The 22,364-nt window shown below is 40.8% G+C and overlaps 2 protein-coding genes across 2 annotated transcripts; one reads left to right on the top strand and one right to left on the bottom strand.

The window, feature by feature from the left end:
* Nucleotides 1-827: 827 nt before the first annotated feature.
* LOC137291472 (ankyrin repeat domain-containing protein 66-like) lies at nt 828-9,069 on the top strand. The gene is made up of 4 exons (XM_067822824.1): nt 828-1,047; nt 4,180-4,344; nt 6,153-6,381; nt 6,562-9,069. Exons 2-4 carry the CDS (start codon nt 4,200-4,202, stop codon nt 6,662-6,664), a joined length of 477 nt encoding a protein of 158 aa, XP_067678925.1. The 5' UTR covers nt 828-1,047; nt 4,180-4,199; the 3' UTR covers nt 6,665-9,069.
* Nucleotides 9,070-11,566: 2,497 nt separating this feature from the next.
* Nucleotides 11,567-21,640, bottom strand: LOC137291750 (putative defense protein Hdd11). The gene is made up of 5 exons (XM_067823254.1): nt 21,323-21,640; nt 16,115-16,331; nt 15,134-15,282; nt 14,275-14,366; nt 11,567-12,605 (listed from the first exon to the last, which is right to left on the bottom strand). Exons 1-5 carry the CDS (start codon nt 21,323-21,325, stop codon nt 12,326-12,328), a joined length of 741 nt encoding a protein of 246 aa, XP_067679355.1. The 5' UTR covers nt 21,326-21,640; the 3' UTR covers nt 11,567-12,325.
* Between the last annotated feature and the right edge of the window lie 724 nt (nt 21,641-22,364).

Genomic DNA, 22,364 nt, shown 5'->3' with positions numbered 1-22,364 from the left:
TCTCACAACCAGGTAGCGTGTCAAGCAAAAGAATGACACAAACATGTCAAATAGTTCAAGTTACGATCTATCAAGTTATTTGCGAGTAATGTATTTCACCTTCCTCAGGCTGAAGCACGATCTGTGTTTCTGAATATGACCATTGCGCTATGCTGACTTTGCTCATTAATGTCTGCGTGTTGAAAAATAAGCCTTTTCAAAATTAAAAACAGAGTTTGAGTTACCGGCTTCCTCGCGCGATTTTACAAATATTTATTCTTCAACACATAGACATTGATAAGTAATTCGATGAACTCAATGTAATTGCACCAATAATGTATATCAGTGTGCTAAATAATTTTATCTGTATACACGTACGCGCTAGTGTGTGTTTGTGTGTTTGTGCGTGTGTGTGCGCGTGGAGTTCAGTTTTACCCGTTTTCACGAGAATTTCATTGGTCATTCAATAGTTTCAAGACATGAGGAGGGATATGTGTCCGTGCACTCTTTCTACTCTCCCGCTGGATCCTCCTGTTCACGTTGTATTCAGCTGTTGAGTTTACTGTTAACAGTGCCCAGTAATCTCTTATCAAAGCACAGGCCCGTCTGACTCTAATGTGTGCAGGGTATTATATGTAGTAACTCGGGGGTCAAAGATCGTCCGTCAGGCCTATCGACCTAAACCGATCGCTTCAAACAGAATTAACGACCTAGTGACAGGCGCGAATTGACAAACCGGTTTGGCTGCAACAGCTTTCAGCCATTTCTTATATAACAATGACTACGCATTCTGAAACCGATACCACTACACCGAAACCGGTTTCAAAAGAAATGGACGTTCGGATACCGGTTTGAGTCGAAGCTGGTTGCGAGGGAAGCGATCCGAAATGTTGAGGACTTGATCAAGTCATTTCGCCATTAGGGGTACACTTTAGGTTTAGTATATAGACACTTGACGGGATGTTGCTAGTGTCTGATTTACGGCTGTAACTGGGGGACTGTAAAGCCTTCGACTGGAGACAACCCCGCCGCCGGCTGAAACACCACAGCGTTTCAACACCTGCACAGGTGAGATATGTATTTTCATTCAAGCGAAATCCTGTCTGCCGTACATTTGATTCATTCGTTTCTGTAAGGCTGTATGTACATGTCTACATGTTTTGCGACCTCTTGCCACTCTGTTTCAATACAATGTATGTGGTCGTGAGTGCTGCGTTGATCAATAATGTCGCGATCCGTTCATACGGATCCAACACCATTATGACCATGTTGGAGGAATACGCATGCTTGCCGATTGCTTACCGTATTTACCACAAGAAAACTACCAAAATGTCTTAAAGATTAAGGGAGGTAGAGAAAATGCACGCTGTGTGTTTACGTAAGATAGTTTACGTAACTGCAGTGTTCAACGACCCATGCTTCACGTTAAAGACAACTGTAACGGTATCGGGTGGTCCGGTGAAGCAGGGCGATGGGGTAGTGTAGTAAAGCGTTCGTTCGTCACACTGAAAACCCGGGTTCGATTCCCCACATGGATAGTGTGTATGTGAAGCCCATTTCTGGTGTGTTGGTGGAATACTGCTAAACGAGGCGTAAAACTAAACTCGCCCTCTCAGGAGATATGCATAGTTACCAGCTGTGTTGTTGATGGGGTATTGATAAAAGCGGCGAAAAAATCACACTCCTTCACGATCTGCATAAATTTAAACATACACATGTCATCATTATACACCCGGTCCGAATATATCGGTATCAGTTCGTTTCACGTAAAGTTACTTGTAATTCACATTGACAATGCGACGTAGATCTGTAAAATATGTTGACGAATGTTCACTGTGACACAGTTGGCATTATTTGTTACATGATATGGATATTCTACAAGGAAAAAACTCCTTCACAGTATACTCGAGACTTAAAGTTACATAGTACTGTTGTTACTAGTTTCTGACGTTAAGGGCAGATCAATCAAGGTCGAGTAGGGTCACGACGATAAACAACTTACCATTCGATTAGGTCAGTAAAACGGATTATGTTTATGCATTTAAAATCTTGGCTTATATTATTTCTTACCTGCACAGTGATAGCGATGTCGGTTGGTCACTTGATCATCGAAATGATTAACGGTTGAACATTCTTTAAGGCTTGGAATTGAGATAAGCCTATAAAGGAACCGGTAGGATGAGTGCCATATGCACTTTTAGAAATTATGACGAAAGTTATCACGTGTATGTGTACATAAATAAGGATTTTGTTAAATTCAACAACGGTTTGGTTTTAGGAGTATTTTAAATGTTTTTGTAACAAAATTCACAGTGAATGCACGTTTGCACATACCTTTCGTAAAACTGAACGAGTAGGTGATGACACTAAATAGACCTTTCAAAAAATTATTTTAGAGGTTTTGTTCCCATCTACTGGAGCAAATTTAACTGATTCTACCTTACGATTAGATGTAAACAGAGACCATTTGACGTAAATGAAAATATCACGAACATATAGTAACAATTTAGTTTGAGTCATGGTCTTGTTTAATTTGAAATCTGTCATTGTAACTGATTTAAAGGATATATGTATTTGACCATTTGAGGATCAAACAACGCAAGCGCACAATACTAGGGAAGGAAAGCAGGCACATTAATGAATAATTAATAAAATAATTGATAAACAACAGAGGTTTACCCGAACATTTCAAAGTTTTCAGAAATTGAAATTTGCCACATTTTTGTTAACCCGAAAAGGGCCCTTACCCTACTACCTGTGTTCTGCATTTTTACCTTGTGACATTTCTACATGTCGTTATAAGGTAAGCTATTTTTTCGGCTTTCTCTTTTCAACAGCTTTTCAAATAAAGTTGAACATGCTACCTTTTCAAACCTACCTACAGTCAAAAGATTGTATCAGCTCCATGGCGCGTGTGACGCGACAGAGGTAATTTACTGACTGGGCTGCACTTCACAGTCACCAAAGGATTCCTGGGTGACTAGCAAAGCCATAAATAAAACAAACAAGACGAGTATTTCCCCTTTGACCAAACATAAATTGTGACTGATGACTAGTGATACATGTATTGGTGCAAGTACCCGACGTATCCGAGTGAGCGAACACGGTCGTGCTTATCGTGTGTGTCATGGGGATTTTGAGGCACCGCATGTTTGTCAGTGTCATATACACAGGCCTACCTTCCCGAAATTTACAAGTAGTTAAGTTCACAAACGTTCTTTTAAAGAGATATAGGGTGTTTCCAAATTTGGCAGTTTGTCAAGTCTCCACTGTGACTTGTGTTACGATTTCCCTTCTGTTACCCTTCCCTAGCCTTAGTGTAGAAATTACACAGAAAGTAGCGTAAATACCGATTCACCCACTCACATTTTAGAGCGAGCAACTGACTTGACGTGTGCCATCGCCGGATATGGTTTCTACGTGATAGTGAGTCATAAACACATCCTCGCTATAGAGCCGGGAAGGTACAAATGGCATTGATTGTGAATGTGTAAATGCTTTGTAGCTAATATTTACATAATATATTATATAATCTTGGATATTGTAACAAATGTATATGGGGTTACAAATCGTTTTTCTAAGCATTCATATCACTGTCACACCCTGAGTTGTCTCCCCTAATAGTAGGTCCAATGGTATGGCAGATCGATGCTCAGCCATGGGGGCATGCAGGCTGTTCGTGTTGGTGGCGATGCCAGAAATAAATCGATACCTACACCAATATTGATCCGATGCAGACAACTCAGCTAAGATCGATGCTTGTCCAGTGATACGAAGTCGTTCGTGTCCGTTCGTGAATATTCGTGTCATTCCGGGAAGTCGTGGAAACAAGGTTCCTCCTCACTAGTTTCATTCACTCCTTACTCATTCCTTTGTAACTTGGTCATCAGTAAACACCGATTAGAGAAGTAAAACGGAGATTTGAGGCCTTAAATAGATGCAGTAAAGGATGTCATTACTTGGACTGGTGACCCTCTGTTCTGGAATCGTAGGTCCACTGAAACAAACCAATCTTTGCGTTAACAATATCCTAACGTTTAGTTTATCCTTTCCTTTTCACCAAGTGGATCTTTGTGAGAAAGTACACTACTGGCCGGGAAAACCTAGTTCCTTTTGTTTAAAATTGTGCTTTGTATCATCATGTTGTGTCCAGAATTATTTTAGCCCCAAACTCACTCTCTAATTTCCTGCTCGACTCAGATGTCCTGGCTCTAGACAAGATGGCGGGCCTGGAACTGCACGAGGCTGCGGCAGTGAGTGACTATGACATGCTGGAGGAGTACCTGCGCAGCGGCAAGTTTGACGTCAACTTGAAGGACGAGGATTGGCACAACATGACTGCCATGCATTGGGCAAGTGCTAAAGGTGCAGCAATCAGTTTATTACAAGAAAACATTTTATCATACAAATCTGTGTACCACAGGAGATATCGCTTGTGTGACATCGGACGATATCTCCTGGGAGATATCGCTTTGACAGTAGATTGTGCACAATGCCCTGACAATGCTATGACGTCATGAACTTGATGACGTCACAATGCTATGACATCATTGCACTGCAAATCTAATGCAAGTGCTGTGTTCAGAGATGTATATTTTTCATCGAAAACTAATGAAGAATGATTTTGGATGATAAATAGAATCTCTCCCTCGTGTCTGCTGGTATCAATTATATCAACACTCGTTGATAAAGGTAAAATACCCTCGACAAGCCTTGAATATATGTTACTTTATCAACTCGTGTCGATCTATTTGATATCAGTAGACACTTGGGTCAGATTCTCTATTTACCATATCACGTGTCAATTGTTATCAAGTATTATGAAATTAGTGTAACAGTTACCAAACATATCCTTTTACAGATAGAAACTATTCAATAATTTCTTAAATCGGTTCATTGTTAGAAAATCATCGCATCCTTTTTCACCAATGGTGTACATGAATTTGTTATATGAATGTATCTGTTATCCTTGATCATAACAGGATTGGTTTTAAATGCAACTTGCACATTGTCTTCGAAAGTATTTGAATTTCCGACTGCAAAAATCACTCACAAAGGTAGTTTTGATGACTTGAATCATACAGGCAGGGACTCAAAACTAACCCGAGTACAGAGTCCCTTTAAAGGATGTATCAAACTGCAACATATGTCATATTTGGGATTTCACTTTCTTAGTAAAGTACAAATTCTAGTACTTTTGGGGGTTGAGTCCCATCCGGGATTCGAACCCGCCTCTCCAGAGTCTTGAAATTGTCTTACAGGAGACTTCGTCCGAAACACAACAACCATGCCGTATTAAGCACTTCTACATCGACGAAAGGAAACACAGTTACTTGTTTGTTTCCGTTTAAAACACCTAGTGGCAAACAAGAATAAGTTGGACTGGCGCAGAAAACGCGTTTACGAGAAGTAGGCGGTGCACGGCAAAGCTCATTCTCTTCCCACAGTGGTTACTTGTCACATCTTCCTACGTAACCTCTGTTCTAATACGACCCTTTCGTGGTGCGAGTATTCAAGGCTTGTGATTGGAGGCAATCAGATTTAGTAGTGCAAACAGCGACCTTGTTTCAAAAGTGATCGTTCGCAAGATCTCGGTAATTTCCGGTTGTATCGTGAAAACTAGAACCTCTTCCCGAGTGCGATGTTTCTTCTACACAGAACTCAGTCATGTCATATTTGTTTCTCCACATTGTTTGCATTGGTCAAGTTGAATCTAAGTTGATGTAACACGTGTTGGACAGAAAAAGGGAGATAAATCTGCTGCTATTTTTTGCCGCTAGGGGATTTTATGAGAACTGCGAAATATGGCCGTATTAGAACAGAGGTTCGTAGGAAGATATGACAAGTAACCTCTGTGGGAAGAGAATGGGCAAAACTGTTTGGTTTAAGAAAGCTAGAGCAGATGTAGGCTTGTGCGCGTGCAGTGCATGACGATGAAATTGCTTCCTCGCGTTGCTCATAAGACTGCCACGTGGTCGGTGTAACAAGTCGGCAATACTTCGTTCACAGTGGCAAGCGCCAGGATGGCACTCATGCATTCTAAAACGGGTCAATTGTCAGGACGGCGCTCAACTTATCCTTGTTTGCTAGTACGCATGATGGTATTTGATCTTTATGTGTTTACACGAAGCGTCCTTCAAATCTCTTCACCGATTTGTTACTGCGTTGTCTAGGGTTCGGTGAAGGGATCCGCCTGCTGCTGGAGCATGGTGCTAAGGGTTCTTCGCGCACAGATACAGGCTGGACTCCCGCTCACTGTGCAGCAGAGACTGGCAAACTAACGTCGTTGCGAGCGCTACACAACGCAAACGTTCCAATTGACAGAAAAGACAAGTATGGAGACACCCCTCTGCGGATAGCCACAATATACAACCACAAAGACTGCATGAAATACTTGAAACAGTAGGTGTTTCACCTTTTAGATCGTGGCACATCAATACACACACACACACCTGATCCTGATTCCTCGATAAAGTTATTTAAAATCATTTCGTAACACACCGTTACACTTATTGTATTTCAAATTGATCTAAATGTCTGATATATCATGTACAGGCTTACTTAATTGGTTCTGTTATACAGAGCTGAAGTGGAGCAGAAGGAGAGGAGAGCAAGGTTGGGCATTGACGAAAATTCCGATGACGACTACGACGACGATGATGAGCGATGTCGCAGTGACAAGTGAAGACGTTGATAGCGTCACTACTTATGAGTCTATGTACAAGTTACGTGAAGTGGGTTTATGCTGCTTACACACCAGCGGATCCGGAAATGGGTGCGAGGCTCCGAGACTGAGAGACTGTCTTGTTTCATGCACTGTAAACGTTAACTGGCCAATTAGTTGTTTGTAAAATTTTGATCTTCCTGTTATACCTTGATTTACATGTTAATTCCATGGGACATCGGTTACTATTATATGTACGTTGGTTTGCCCTCAAATGGTCTATTTTAAAGGGGCACTTCGCTCTTCAATCAGGCAGTCCTTTGTCCTCCCGTTCCATGTATATGAAACTAGTTGTCGTGATCATTGAGCATATATCCTTTTTATACGAATACCTTCTGTCTCAGCCTTCTCCTTGAAGGCCATCGACAAAGAATTTAGCTTTCAATCTAAATATTACCTGCTAGTCACTGGTTTATGAATGTCTGCGTGTTTGTACATGAGCCCATATTAATGTAACTTTAGCATCACGTATATATGCTGGTGGCAAACACTTGTATCACTGCCTGTCCTCACTGTTCTTGTCATCAAAACAACGTGTTTACACATTGATTGGTACTAATTTATAGGTAAGATTTACCATTGCCTGAACACGTGTTCCAGAAACCTTCCATTCCAGGACATAGAAGAGACGGTACTTGTAGCGTTTGTGTATGTAGCGTGAGAGAATATCAAGATGACCATTTCTCCAGAACACCGGACTCTTGAACTCTTGAAACGACGTCGACGTCTCGGGTATTCTTCAATCAACGCAAATACCAAATCTCAATCGCTGACCAAATATTGAGCGTGCGTGCGTGCGTGCGTGCGCGTTCGCGTATGTGTTTGTAACTGTGTGCCTGTGACCTGTAAGTGCATTTATCCTAAGACGACCTCCCTATTCCCTGCAGCAACCCCCAGATGTGGACGTTTTTGCCTTTATCATATACTCCTGTAGTAGATATTGCTGTGAAAATATTCCCCCGGCATTTCGGAATTATATAGTCTGGTTCATAATTATTGAGAATTTGTCTTCTTACTTTGAGCTATCCTAACACCTCAACTGATTCACTGATACTTAAAACTAAGTAATGGTATAAGGGAGGTAAGTCATCTTGGCCTACTGAGTATAGTACAATTAGAGTTACCTCCCCTGAATTTGTAGCAGACGTCATTTTCCTCAGCACTGTCAACAATGTCTGCTGAAGATAAAAGAAGGTTGATTTTTGAGTTGTGTAATCAAGGAATTGATGATGTAAATACATTGGCAGGGAGAACAGGAACTCCTCTTTCTACTGTGTATAGGATTAGGAAGAATTTTAAAGAGGGAAAGGACTTGGGGCACCAGAAAGGAGCAGGGAGACCCAGAAAATTAGACTTCTCAGATCGCGTCCGGCTGGGAATTTCAGCGTCTAAAAAGCAAAGGGCAAGCATCTCCACCATCAGGTATGAAATGATAGAAAGGGGATCAACAGTTGTATCAAAATCTACAGTTAGAAGAAATTTGATTGATCTTGGATGGGAGAAAAAGACTGGAATTCCTTCTCCTCTCATGAAACAAGAACATAAAGACAGGCGTGTTGAGTGGTGTTTGGCACATGAAAACCTTGACTGGGAAAATGTGTGATTTTTACTGATGAAAGCTCAATATGGGTATATCCCAATAATGTGAAAATATGGACAAAGTCTGCGTCAGCACCGTTGTATCGACGACCTAAGTTTCATGTATGGGGAGGGATATCCTTATTAGGAACGACCCCGCTGTGTGTGTTTGAGGGAAATCTGACAAGTCAACGCTACACTAACATATTAGATAATTTTCTCCTTCCAAGTGCACATGTGTCTTATGGAAATGACTGGATTTTGCAGCAAGATAATGATCCTAAACACACCGCAAAACATGCCAAGCAGTGGTTTCAGGAGAAAAATGTGACTGCATTACCATTTCCTGCATATAGTCCTGACTTAAATCCCATTGAGAACATTTGGGGGATGATGAAGGAATGTGTGAATCAAAAGGGGTTGACAAAAATTGAAGACGTGAAGAGAGAAGTGGTCCGATACTGGGACAGCATAACTCACGAGACCCTAACCTCTCTGATAGGAAGTATGCCTACCCGTCTTAGACTGTGCCGTGAAGCTCAAGGAGACTTGATAAAATATTAAATTGTTACCTACACAACATGAAAAGGTCAGTTCACTATTACAATACATTCAATTTTATCTGATTTGTTCTCGTTTAATAATATGAAATGCTTTAGCTATTCTCAATAATTTTGAACCATACTGTACATGTACCTTTATGATGCTGAAAACATGTTTAACCAGTCTATGTGAAGAAACATGACTCATAGAGTGTACTGTAAAAAATAAACTATACATACATCTTATGTATTCTTTTTTTTCAAACTTGTATGGCTCACTCTGTGAGTGCGGGGTGGTTTCCCTGACTTAAACGCGATAGGCCTGGAATCTGTACTTAACGGAGAAAGTGTAGTCACGTGACATGTGTTCAGGTATTACGCCGATCATTCATGTTCCATATCCCAAATGTATTCTTTTCGACAAGTTTCGTTGAATTGGCGGCACTCATCGGAGACTTTGGTCTTATTCTGGGACTAAGTGGTTGTCTGCTTGTCAAAGCAATGGTTTGCCAAGCCGCTTGCACAAAGCGATCTTAGCGCTACAATGATTGTAAGTCCCATTCTCCAACACAGGTTTAAGACAGTCGTGGAGCTAAGATTGCTTTGTGCAAGTGGACCCTGGTTTGTGGAATGTTGGACTATATTGGTAATACTTAGCTGCGCAACCTAAATGTGACAAAACTGGATCACGGTGAAAATCGGCGTTCAGACTGAACCGAAATGCCAGCGTTTAACTGAAGGCAAAGAAATATATGCGCGATGTTTTTTGTTCGTAAGAATATTTCACGGACTATGAACATAAAACATTTCATTATAATTAATATATGCTTACCGCTAACTTGCTGACCAATTTCGAACTTTATTAAAGGGAATCTTTTTTCAGGTCACTGTTGTATAACATAAACTCACACCTCACGCTGACAATCACACACAATAAGTCACCTTATTTGAGTGTCACTGTTTGATACCTAAGCATATATTCAATATCTGGTGTATTTAATTGCCTCTATGTTAATTTTAATAATAACATTCACAGGACACACTTTCTATCCTGAGATATCATTAGTGTTCTTTCGATTCTATAACTGAAGCGGTTGGAGACCAATAAATGAGTCGACATGAGTTGGTGAGCAAGGTCAATGGCACTGGAATAATCTCGAGTCAACGGTAGGTGACACAGTTATAAAACACGCCATTTGTACTTTCGTTTTATAATACCTGTCCATAAACTTTACCACACTGATTCATAAGCAGTATGCGAAATACCCATTGGTCCGCTAGCACGTGGCTAGTAAATGTCCAGTCGGGCCAGTAAATCTCCAAGTCACTTGCCCGACTGGCTAGTGCATTTTCATGAGGTAATTTATTTGACTTATTACTTTCTCCCACTTGTTAAGGTATAATGCACTTTCAAATCATGTAAGATTGTGGCCTGACAGATGACCACATTTTAACCTTAGTTTCTACGTTCGAATAATGGGCTTGTGAATTATTTTGTGAACTAGTAACTTTCAGGCACAGCTAGCTAGACTAGCAAGCATAATCTGGAAAATATTTCGCTCTACTTTACTCTGTGATACTCTCTGACCTACCCCAGTTAAACCTGTATAAATAAACGCTACAAGACCATTTCCATTTTGATAACAAAATTCTGCTTAAATGAGACTCGATTGTACAACTGAGTGTGTTTTTATATGTAATTATCAAATAGTGACCAGGTTTATCTTGACATACCTGGTGCTCCTGTAATAAAACATGCATGGGTAGGTCGATTGTTGACCTGGTTGAGAACCAACAGTATAGGAAAATATGGTAAACGTCAAGTACGGAATGGCAGCAGACATTCTTTCTGTCATCGATTTCCACATTACATCCACAAAACAGTTTGAAAGCTTTACTGAGGCCTTGGATGTTGTAATCATGATAAAAACAACCACTGTTTACTGAGTGCTTTCATGAAACGACATCTAGCACGTTGTTGACATATTTTAGCTGTTTTTTGAGTATGTGCAGTCATGTGCCTTTTAATCAGGTTGTAGTGTTACACCGATATTAATCAGGTTGTAGTGTAACACCGATATTAATCAGGTTGTAGTGTGACACCGATATTAATCAGGTTGTGGTGTGACACCGATAATTAGTCCTGCAAAGCAAACATATAAAAATCACTTTCAGCGGGATACAAGCACACCAACGATCCCGTTGTTGGACAGAGGCACTACACACTACAAGCTAGTCAGCACTGTTAACAGTAAGAGTGACGATCCCGTTGTTGGACAGAGGCACTACACACTACAAGATAGTCAGCACTGTTTACAATGAGAGTTACTGTTTCCTTTCTGCATAGAGGCACTAAACATTAACAGTAAGAGTGCCGATCCCGTTACTGGATAGAGGCACTACACATTATAGGCTTGTCAAAACTGCAAACAGTGAGAAACAAACGAACTTGAATACAGGCACTACACAATACAGGCTAGTCAACACCGCTAACATGCACGATCCGTTATTAAACAGTGGCACTAAACACAACAGGCAAGTCAACATTGATAGCAGCGAGAGTTACTATCCGTTATTGGATAGAGAGGTTATGAGGAAAGTTGAATGTCATCTGCTAGTGACTAACAGAGCTGACTGGTCAGACGCAAGATTTGACACTATGTGTTTCAGTTTCGGTACTTCAGCATGCGGTCTATTCCGTCATATGTTCTCTCTTTTTTGTAAAAAAAAAGAAGCAACATTATTTATGGGAAACATGTGCTTTAATAAGACTTGATTATTTACAGATCGCCATTATACAGCTCTATCCCTTTCTATATATATGTGTGTGTGGTATATTTGTTATGTACATAGGGCATTGCTGGCATATAACAGTTGCATTGCTGATCTGTGGTTATGATATATATGCGGTACAGCTGTGGTATAACAATTGCAAAGCTGGGGCATTGCTGTGATACACAAGTTGCATATCTGGCAATATAGCTGCGAGACAGATGTGATAAAGATGTACATGATATAGGTGTAGTGGTGCTGGTGCAATATTTACTACAGCGTCGGTTTATTTACACGTGAATCTTTCCGATGAGGACATGATTCAAGAAGCATGGACATAACAAATGTTAATGAATAAACCATTAAAATTAAAATGTTCAACTGGAAAAGAACTGATGTCTTCCACGGCTCGTTCTATGACTCAAGTCCAAACAATCAGATATTTGTCGTCGTAAATAAATAATATCGCTAATGCAATGCAATACTCAAGAGTACCGGACACCGGCACGTGTCCTTAGGTGTTTAAACACATGACCCACATGATAGCAGGTCATTTAATTTCTTAATGCTTTGTACTTTGGACTTGAGTTTAATGATACACTTCCTCCATGGAAACGCTCAAGTGGACAATCAACGGGACAGTCCCTGCTTCGCGGATAGAGATGAAGCCGCCTTTAAACAGAGTATATGCTTCGTGAACACGTGAAGACTACAGATACTATCTTGTAGTCTACTGATGCTGTGCTAGTCGTGAAAGGGCTTGCACCAGAATTATAAGTCCAAGAATATTTTGATTAGTGTCTACACAGACGGCTGAAGACGAGTACTTCCCGAGAACATTGTCGTCGGCGTAGTTTACGAACGGCGTAGTTGGTATGGTGGTTGTGAAGGCTGCGATAGGCCGCACTGTGCTCGCTATGCATTTCGGCGTGTCCATCTCCTTCAGATCGACCATGACGTCAGATTCCACGCCGACCCAGAACACCTCCTTCTCCATTACAAAGGTGGCGCTGTCATAAAGGGAGATAATCCAATTATTAATCGCTTAAACCTTACCTGAGTGAGTGAATGAGTGATTGAGTGATTGAGTTTGCTTTAACGCAGCGTTGAACAGTATTTCAGTTATATCACACAGAGTATCGGTTTGGGTAGAACGTGTTAATCGATTCAACTATTTCAGCCCTTTACTATAGCAGACGAAATGGCAAAGATAGTATGACTGTGAAGGGTAACTAATGTACCGGAAAAAGACATTTCTCGCTTTTAAAATAATCGTAGGAAAACAAACAACGCTGGTTCAGAAGACATTCGCCAAAACGCAACATGGTCCCAATAACAGCAAGCAGTCCGAAAACCTAATACGAATCATGCATTTTCAAAACATGAGAAACGTAATATGAGACATTGGTCCCGATGCACGCGCATGACTGAGGCATAAATAGCGATGTTGCACACAAAAAGCATGCAGAAACAAAAATATATAAAAAATTATAAAAAAACACACTACGAATATGCCAAGAGTTGCGCAAGCGCAACGAGGCGATCGGTTTGGCCAATATCGGGGCTTCACAGCGTCAGCTGGCATGAACTTTAACAGCAGCCAGCCCACCAACAGCAATCTGAGAAACCGCTTCCAGCAAGAGGCAAGACTCAAGACCGCCCAAGACCATGTGTCACAACACCAGCCGCAGACTGTTGCATCTGGCAGATCATCTTCGGTACAGATTTGCGACGACGACATCAACGACAGCAATAGGGTACGCCATCAGCAGACGAACAGTCCGTCGCCACCTTGGTATGGTTGGTATACGAGCCGACCGCTATTACCGTGAAATAGCCTTGACCCGTCCACACCATCAACGCAGACTGCAATGGGTACCAAACTGTACCTCGACAGCAGCGGCGTGACTTGGAGATGGTGCTTTTTGCAGATGAATGTCGGTTCAGGAACAATGGCAGAATGAAAGTTTTTCGACGTAGAGGAGAGGGACTGGTATAAAACTGCATTCAAGAAGTTCAACCTGGGAGCGTCATGATATGGGACGTCATTTGTGGCCAACCGAGGAAATCTGAATGCTTGGCGACACAGGGGTGAAGTGTTGAGACCGTCTCTAATGCCCTTTATCCGACACCAGCCAAGAGCAGCACAACAAAGAAAGGCCTCACACCCACAGCCAGAATTGTTCGACAATACCTGCACAACGTTAACGTCGATGATAACCATCTTTTCACGATAGTTAAATTAGCATGACAGAGAATGGCAATTAGTATGACAGCGAGAGATAAATAGTTAATCGTGAATAAATCATTTAATAGTGACAGTGTCCAATGACTATTTTGCATGATAGTGGCCAATAGGTAATACATGTGTGAATATTAACTGTTAAATATGGTAGTTTCTCACGACTAGTGAATATTAGCGTGAAGAGAGTGGGACATATTGAGACATATTAAGGTTTTCTTCGCTCCACATTATTTCACCTCAAGAAGGTAAACAGAACTGAATCAGTATACATATCACCGGGGGATGTGGGGTAGCCTGGTGGTTTGAGCGTTCGATCGTCACACCGAAGACCTGGGTTCGATTCCCTACTGGGTACAATGTGTGAAGCCCATTTCTGGTGTCCCCTGCAGCTAAAAGCGACATAACACATGCACACTCACTCACTCCTCACTCACCGAATGACCACGTGACCAGCTGGAGTGACAGGCGGTGTCCAGTAGATGTCCTTCCGTGTCTTCTTGGACGGCATCTTGTGTGTCACCGCCGACTGTAATGGCGTCAATGCGACATTGTATCACCTGGCTTGCCTCACATGACACATTCCTAACCAACTAAACCACTAAAACTACACCAGACAGTAGCGATAGGACAGCAGTTGGGAAATAGTCGATGTCAAGTTTTAACTGCTATGTCAGATGTATAACAACAAAATACATCTTCTTTATAAAGCGTTAAGGAACACCCACTAACTCACTCACTCACTCACTCATGTTCTTTATAAACGTCGTTGTTTACCTGTAGGAAGCAGCCTGTCTGGACATCAAAGTAGGTCACAACTAACAAATTGTCATTTGTTCATGTTCAGTGAATGTGCAGTTGTATGATTGGATTTCTTGTCTTTCGTTTGACTTTCTTGTGTGGTTAAATACAAGCTGTGTTAGTTAAAACAAGTTAGTTTGTCCCAATTTATCTCCTCGTCTCCTATCACAAACTAGGGTCCGTGGAGGCAGCAAAGGTACTGTATGTCGCCATGGTCCGTAGTATGGTATCTACCTTTAGTTGTTAGAGATCTAGATATACTCATTTTATTGTATTATCCCTGATTGTCAAATAACTGTGAAGCTAAATGGCAAATTTGATATTTGAATTTGCGATATTCTAGTCACGATATGGCTGCATATATATTGACGATGGCTCACTCCCATCACAATCCACAGGGTCTTGGTCATCATCTTTCACTGAATACAGGACGTGAATGCGAGAGAATACCGATGGGTCGCCGTCTTATATGCTTCTGTAACAGAGAGGACTCACGTGTATTTTGCCGAAGCAGTGTTGTGCTTCCAGTTCATTGTCGTTGATAGTAAAGGAGCCGATAACCTCAGTGACGTTGACACGACACCCCACACGACGAGCCTGCACGAAGACACCTCGGAAATACCCCACTGTTGCGATCAGACTGACTGTGCAGGATAGTGCAAACATGTATGTAGGTTAATATGATCAGTATGGAAGCGTACATAGATATTGTATGTATAGGTTAAAATGGCCAGTATGGAAGCGTACAAGTGACAAAGTCTCAAAAACGATAGAACGCTTACATCGTAAATCTACGTAGATTATATTCATATATGCGTAGATGAGAACATTGAAGTTACTTATAGTTTATAGCACATTAACAAATTAAATAAATATTCTTTATTTAACGTTCAGACAGTACCTCAAAAAGACATATCAATGTCAAGGTAAGAGGTCAAACAAATCGGTCACAATATCTAACGGCAGGGGTTGCAGAAAGTAGAAAATATGTTACCCAAATCAATGATCAAATACTACCTTGTCGCAGCAAGTCGAAAATAACAACCGATAGGGAAAGTCTTTGTTTTGTTCCATAAAGTCGAGGGAGATTTCATAGACAGACCAACACCAGTGTCATATTCGTGCACTTAGGTGCCGGGTGGATAATTGATTGAATATATAATGCCATGGAATAGAGTAGTCTTCATAAATAGAGTGAAGGGGTAAGACAATGCTTCAGACATGATAATCATTCTGTTTAGACTGAGGCAGTAATGCGACTCCATGGGTAGATCAACACCGATGTCCTATTCGTGTACACGTGTTCCGGGTGGATGTATGGATACATAATGCCACTGAATAATCACAGTTGGTTAAAGAGAAATTTTCTTAAATATATCGAAATTTGAGTACTTAGCCCTCAAGGTTCCAGTAACTCACTGATACCCATTGTGTTAGTTGAGTTATTAATGAAACGTGCAGTACTGAAAATATTACTTTTTATGGTTGTATTGGGGTCGTATTTCTTCTTGGGAACTGTAATCTTGTAAGGGGTGGGGGTGACCTGAGCCTCAGTGCCGTGTCCAGATGGAAACATGTCCCCACAGGACATGATTGGGGCTCCCCCCGGGTAGCAGGACGCTGGGGGACAGGCGAGGAATATCCACAGGAAGACGCCGGACACCACAGTACTGACCAGGCCACGAGACCAACTCTGAAGAAGTAAACAAACAAAAATGCGTGCGGGAACTGGAATGTTGAAACAAGACCTGGAGCACAATGGTTAAGTCGGGAAAGTTGATGGACTGAAAAAAAAGTTGGAAATTATGACAAACATTGATTCTTTTTATAGGTATTTGGATATCGTGACCTTTGTGTAATCAACCGATAAGGGAAGTGCTGGGGAGGTCAGCCTTGCTCAGCTGTGTCGTCCACATTCGCTAACAGACTGGCGCGCGTCTCTGTTACAACTAGAGATGACAATACACATATCAGGATTGGACGGGGAAGTAATTTGACGTTGTCTACAGAACAAAATAAGAATAATTTCTTGGACTGTGTAGAATACATTGACTGAAAATGGAATGTTGTTATATAAAGAAAACTAGAGCGCACTGACAAACGAATTAGTTGCGTAAGTAACTATGATACTATCATCTTTTTGTCCTATTATTATACAGGAAACATTGACAGTGCACGGTATATGTATATGCAACTGCAGCATCTTCTCAATATTCACCGAAATATATGTAGGTATGCATGTATGGATGTGAAAAGGTTGCACATGTCTATGTGCCCCTTGGCGAGGAATGCATGGTCTTGAATAAAAGAATTCTTATATTTACACTTGTGTATAGACACGGGCGAGACAGTTTAGTTATACGCAGGACTGATAAATATTCCAGTTATAAGGTAGTAGTTTGCAAACAATCGAATCTGGACCGGATAATGCAGTGATCAACAGCAGGAGCATCGGGATACAATAACGTGTCAGCCAAGTTCGCGAGTCTGACCACCGGATCCAACTAGTCGACTCTTACGTTAAGCATGGGATACTGAAGCTCATTTCTAACCCGTATGTAGAAGAAGATGTAGAAGAGCAGAAGAACATGTGAACGGTTGACAACGGACATCCAAGTGTCATCGACTATAAATTCCCTTGTTTGTTTACAATTACCCAACCAAAAAAAAAAAAAATTAAATAAATAAAAAAAAATATATAAAAATGCACTTTGATTGAAGAGCCACACGAGCGTCAGTTCAAGATCAATATAGAAGCAAAGCGTACATGTCAAAATAAATGAATAAATATTTGACGTTTGTTTTATCACTGCATCTTAAGTAATCAAGGGCTTGCTGGATGTGTTTGCCTTTATCACCTTGTCGAAATATGCAAGGGAGTGATTGTAGGACGGCGTATGATTGTAGGACGGCGTAGGAACGTAGCAGTCAACTAGCGACTTTATTGCAAAAGTGGCTTCTGTATTGTGATAGCATCACAAAACTGAATGAGTGAATATGGTTTTGCGCCGCATTTAGCAATGTTTGAGCAATATCACGACGGGGTACAACAGGCATGGGCGCCCTTGAGCGGAATCGAACCTAAGTATTGAGCTTAAAGTGACTTTAACTATTAGGCTACTTGTCTCCCGGCATAACAAGAGGGTTTTAGCTATGTCAGAATTATTGCAATAGTACAAATGGCCCCGATACGTGTCCATATTACGTAATACACAAAGGACGAAACAAGCGTGTACTGAGGATATCCCAACAGAAAACAGCCTTGTCCAAGTGAGCACGTTTCGTCATTTGTTTGCCACGTACCTTTTCAGCTAAAATGTCGTAACACCACTACGCGCAGTAAAAATATTGTGTCTCTTTTTCTTAACAATACCCCTTTGTTAACTTTGAACTCTGTTACAGTTGTTTTATTGGCAAAAACGCATTTCTGAGCATTGACCCAAAAATTCTGCGGCGAAGTGCCAAAGGTGATGGCATGTGGCTTAATGGCAACGGCCATTTTGGCAAAGGTGAATAGTTTCGTGAACAGGTTTGGCACAAACTGAAACTGATTAATTTCCAGCGTATATTCATAAAACGAATGGACATATTTCCAAACAGTGGATTTACTTCAAACCAAGGATAACTACGTTATTTGTATCCCTAATCACGTGACAGTTACTCCACTTATAAATCACACGTGACTAATCCCGCTGTAAATCCCCTCAAAGCGGAAAGTGTACAGAGAAATGATCGTTGTACCCTAAGTCTAACACGTCAAATCTCCCTCGACTTTATGGAACAAAACAAAGACTTTCCTTATCGGTTGTTATTTTCGACTTGCTGCGACAAGGTACCTTCATCTCAAAGGTTAAAAGAAAGTAGAAGATGCTCACTTGCATGTGAGAACTTGCACAGGGCCATTCATATTACAGTACTTTCTGTACGATTGTTCCATTAATCAAAGTTATTGCTTGAAGATAATGAATCTAAGTAAACTTAACCCCAGTGCTATTCGTTACACTGGGACCCACTGTAGGAGTGTAACGAATAGCACTGTTGCTAAATTTACTTAGACTGGAAGATAATGACAGTGATTTGATACAAGTTCTTGTGACTAAATCTTTAATTCTAATAATATTCATATGCATGTAATCCACTTCAAAATGAAAAATTCATGAATGGCTGACGTTAGATGTTTGTATGGTTATAAGAGTTGTAGATATGTAATGGACTCTGATTAAATATCGTGTAAAATAATACAGTAAATGTTATCGTATTTGCAGGCATCTCTTTATTCAGTTTTAGGAGCACCATACTCATATTTTGAACGTATACTAACGAATACTTGGGTTGAATATGTAGCTAGAGGCTCCCCAAAGAGTGCTTTAATGTGATATCATCCTGGAATATATTCTAGAAACAAATCGTGGTGACATGTCTAGTTATTCTACGTAACAAATAGGTCTAGGAACATAATAGGTGTGATATTATCCTTGAGTTCTAACCCAATCATCTATTAACAAGAAGACACGGGCTGTCTTGGTCAGTCTCCCCAAGTTTCAGGTCTACTGAAAACCCCGCTGGTCCTCAAGGTACTGTTCTCTATGCAGCATATTTGACAAAAACATGTCCATATGTTCATTAGAGTACATTCAGATGATCATAATACCTATTTCCTGCTGCATCACATCGCGTTAGAGTGTTTCCACTGTTAAAAATGAATCACCCACTGATGTGTAAAGCTAAATGCATGTTTAGATTGTCAGATTGATACGATCATGTGCATTTTTGTGTTTTAGTATTTCATCGCGAAAAATATTCGTCAAGCATTTCAAAGACGCAGTGCCTGCAAACGGAAATGGCTACCAGCGCATGAAGGCGCTACTTGTGCACTTTCCTAATGCAGAGGTAAATATTGGAAGAGAGATATAAAAACGTATTTAAATACCTAAAACATATAGCCCAGTGTCAGTTTTTATATCTTGAACCTTACTGGTTAAATACAAAACAAATGTAAATATGCTTTTTAAAAAACAATCCCATTGTGCACATTAACAGACAGTTGTGCCTTACCTTCAGACACCGTTTGACACTTTACATGAACTCGGGTTTTTAACAGACAGTCCTTATATGCGCTGCGGGAGTTCTCCAGACGAAATGGCGCACAGGTTGGAAATTAATGCACCAAGCGAATGCCAGGCGACAAAATAGCACCCTGTATTTGTATTCTCAAACTCATTTGACTACGTTAACAGAATGGTGGCAGCGGCTTACCCATACAGAACTGCACTAATCGGAAACGATGGAATACCTTACTGTTCAATAGAGTGACGAGGTGGAGTGGGTTATGTATGGTGGTTGGGTAGAGGATGTCACACTTAAGAATATTCTACCTTGAGGGACGTGCATGTACGCACGTGATCATGTTGCTGCTTTTAACGTGATAGCCCATATAGTTAGTGAATGAGTGAGTTAAAATTTATATACAGTCAAACCCCGTTGTGTCGAACTCGTCGGGTCCAAGGGGAAAGTTCGACTTATCCGAGTGTTCGACACATCCGTCAGCATTGAAAAGACCAAGAACCAACACGACCACGGTGCTTAACACATCGTTATTTTGCAGTAGGATACACATACGAAAAATATATCTTTGCAATAAACGTTTACGGCAGTATTGATCTTTAAATTGCAAATGTAAATCAATTCAATCACTTTATTCGTCATGGCAAATAAATATGCATACAAAAAGATAAGAACAAGAATAATTTAACAAACTCACAAGCGATCCCATGTACTAGCACACGAAGGACTTGCTGCAGTTTTATCATGGATAAATCACTCTGAGCGGACACGTCTGTGTTTTATTCCCTCAAGGAACGGTAATAACAAGCACCACCTTCTGTCGTTATTCGCTAGGAAGGGACCACCGTCATTACATCGATGGTATATGGGTTACACCGGTATCCCACAGGTCCCACAACAACACCTCTTAATTGTTTGTTTGTTTGTTTGTGTGTGTGTGAGTGTGTGTGTGTGTGTGTGTGTGTGTGTGTGTGTGTGTGTTCGTGCGCGCGCGCGCGCCTAGAGTTTCGACGCTCTACGATAGCCGCAACTTAATGTTAATGTATAGCACTTGCGACTATCTTAACGCTAACAGAACTTCAGAAATCTAGGCCCAGGTTACCTCTTTTGCAATGTAAGACAAGACTAAGTACAGGCGACTTTCTGGAAGAACTTTCGACATACCCACCTTTCAGCGGTTACAAAATGTGTATGACACATATAGGTATTTCAAAATAATACATGGATGTTCGGAATAAATGTAATAAATTATTAATGAAAGGATGTTACTTAGCTTTTTCTAAGCAATATATGAACGTATGTAAATTATGTTGTATCTGAAATAGAAATAGGAGATGAATGTGGAGAATTAAATAATACATTAACAATGAAATTTAATTTCCTGACCACTCCCATACCTCACACTGATCTGGATGTTAATAATATTTGAAAAACTTATCATATTACATGTTTTTTTTCGATGGCAGAACATCTCACAAGACAGTATCAAGATTTATTTTATTTTGCACATACAGTTCGTTTTTGTAAAATCTTTAATCAAGAGTGCATGTACCATGGAGGTGCCCCCATACTACTGAGGTGGTTTACAAGCACATAAAAAGTGATAATTGAGCTGCTTACCATTTCAGTCGTTGAAGAAAGGCCTAGTACAATCCAGTGTTATAAGACTTTATGATAGTCCCGTGTGACTTAGTCCATTGTTCCTGCGAGAGTAGACGTCACTGACGCCGAGTTCAGATTGCACACGACACGGCGAGTTGATTGGCCCTTTAACTTAACAATTCCATCAAATATTTGAGATGACAGTTAGCACCGACACGTGTTCGTGTTGACAGTGAACGGTACACTCCCAAATACGTTACCAGCCGCTGTCATTTTAACAGCATTCGATGAACACTGATTCCACCTTTATTACTTGCCCGAGTTCCGTGTCAAGACTCTCATGAAACACCTCCCTTCACATTGATATCACAAGATTCAGAACAGCCCGCGAAGTTTCTGCCTGGGTGATCATTTGAAGCATGTTTAGGTTTCGGAATATTGTTTGTGTCTACAATGGTTAACCGGGCCAAGGGATGGTTGTTTGGTTGTCGTGGGGACAAAGACATTTCTGACCTCAAGAAAAACAAAGGCCATTTTTTTGTTTGTTTACTGGTGAGAATCCACCAACTCGAGACACGAACGTTGCAAACGTAGAATGGCGGCGACAGCAGAAATGAAATACACACAGTCTTTACACCTAAGTCAACTTGCCTGCTCTTGAAGACACACTCGGGGCAAAGACTGTCCAGGAAAACAGTTCACTACGTTAAAGAATCTAAATGCGGAATTATGACACAGCTGCTAAAGATCGGCTTATCACAATCTCCGACCAAACTCGGCCTATGTTAGAGGATTGCGAAATCTACCGAAATCCTTATCAAATTTATTTTGTCGGATATCTTCAGAGTTTCAATGTTTGCCATCTCCTTAGAGGTTAAACGTCATATTTCTCGACTGTGTGTTTTGAGATTTAATTGTCATTTGTTCACATGCATCAATACAATTGTTTTCTTTTTTTATCCCGGACATTAGCCGACGGACAATTTGTACTCTGTGTGCTTGTATTTCCGAAACGTTTCATGGCGGTACCTGTCTAACAAAGGGGTGGCGGGTGTCGATA

This window comes from Haliotis asinina, chromosome 7 (assembly GCF_037392515.1).
Source record: "Haliotis asinina isolate JCU_RB_2024 chromosome 7, JCU_Hal_asi_v2, whole genome shotgun sequence".
NCBI lineage: Eukaryota > Metazoa > Mollusca > Gastropoda > Lepetellida > Haliotidae > Haliotis > Haliotis asinina.
The sequence above is the reverse complement of the archived record's forward strand: the minus strand, read 5'-3'. Positions and strand labels throughout refer to the sequence as shown.

Excerpts from the sequence above, each read along its gene's own strand:
- LOC137291472 (XM_067822824.1), top strand. The coding sequence starts at position 4,200 with ATGGCGGGCCTGGAACTGCACGAGGCTGCGGCAGTGAGTGACTATGAC. Across the intron at positions 4,345-6,152 it reads GCATTGGGCAAGTGCTAAAG|GGTTCGGTGAAGGGATCCGC; the intron begins GTGCAGCAATCA and ends TGCGTTGTCTAG. Across the intron at positions 6,382-6,561 it reads TGCATGAAATACTTGAAACA|AGCTGAAGTGGAGCAGAAGG; the intron begins GTAGGTGTTTCA and ends TCTGTTATACAG.
- LOC137291750 (XM_067823254.1), bottom strand. Across the intron at positions 15,283-16,114 it reads CCCCAATACAACCATAAAAA|TCAGTCTGATCGCAACAGTG; the intron begins GTAATATTTTCA and ends TATCCTGCACAG. Across the intron at positions 12,606-14,274 it reads GCTGGTCACGTGGTCATTCG|CGCCACCTTTGTAATGGAGA; the intron begins GTGAGTGAGGAG and ends CCTTTATGACAG.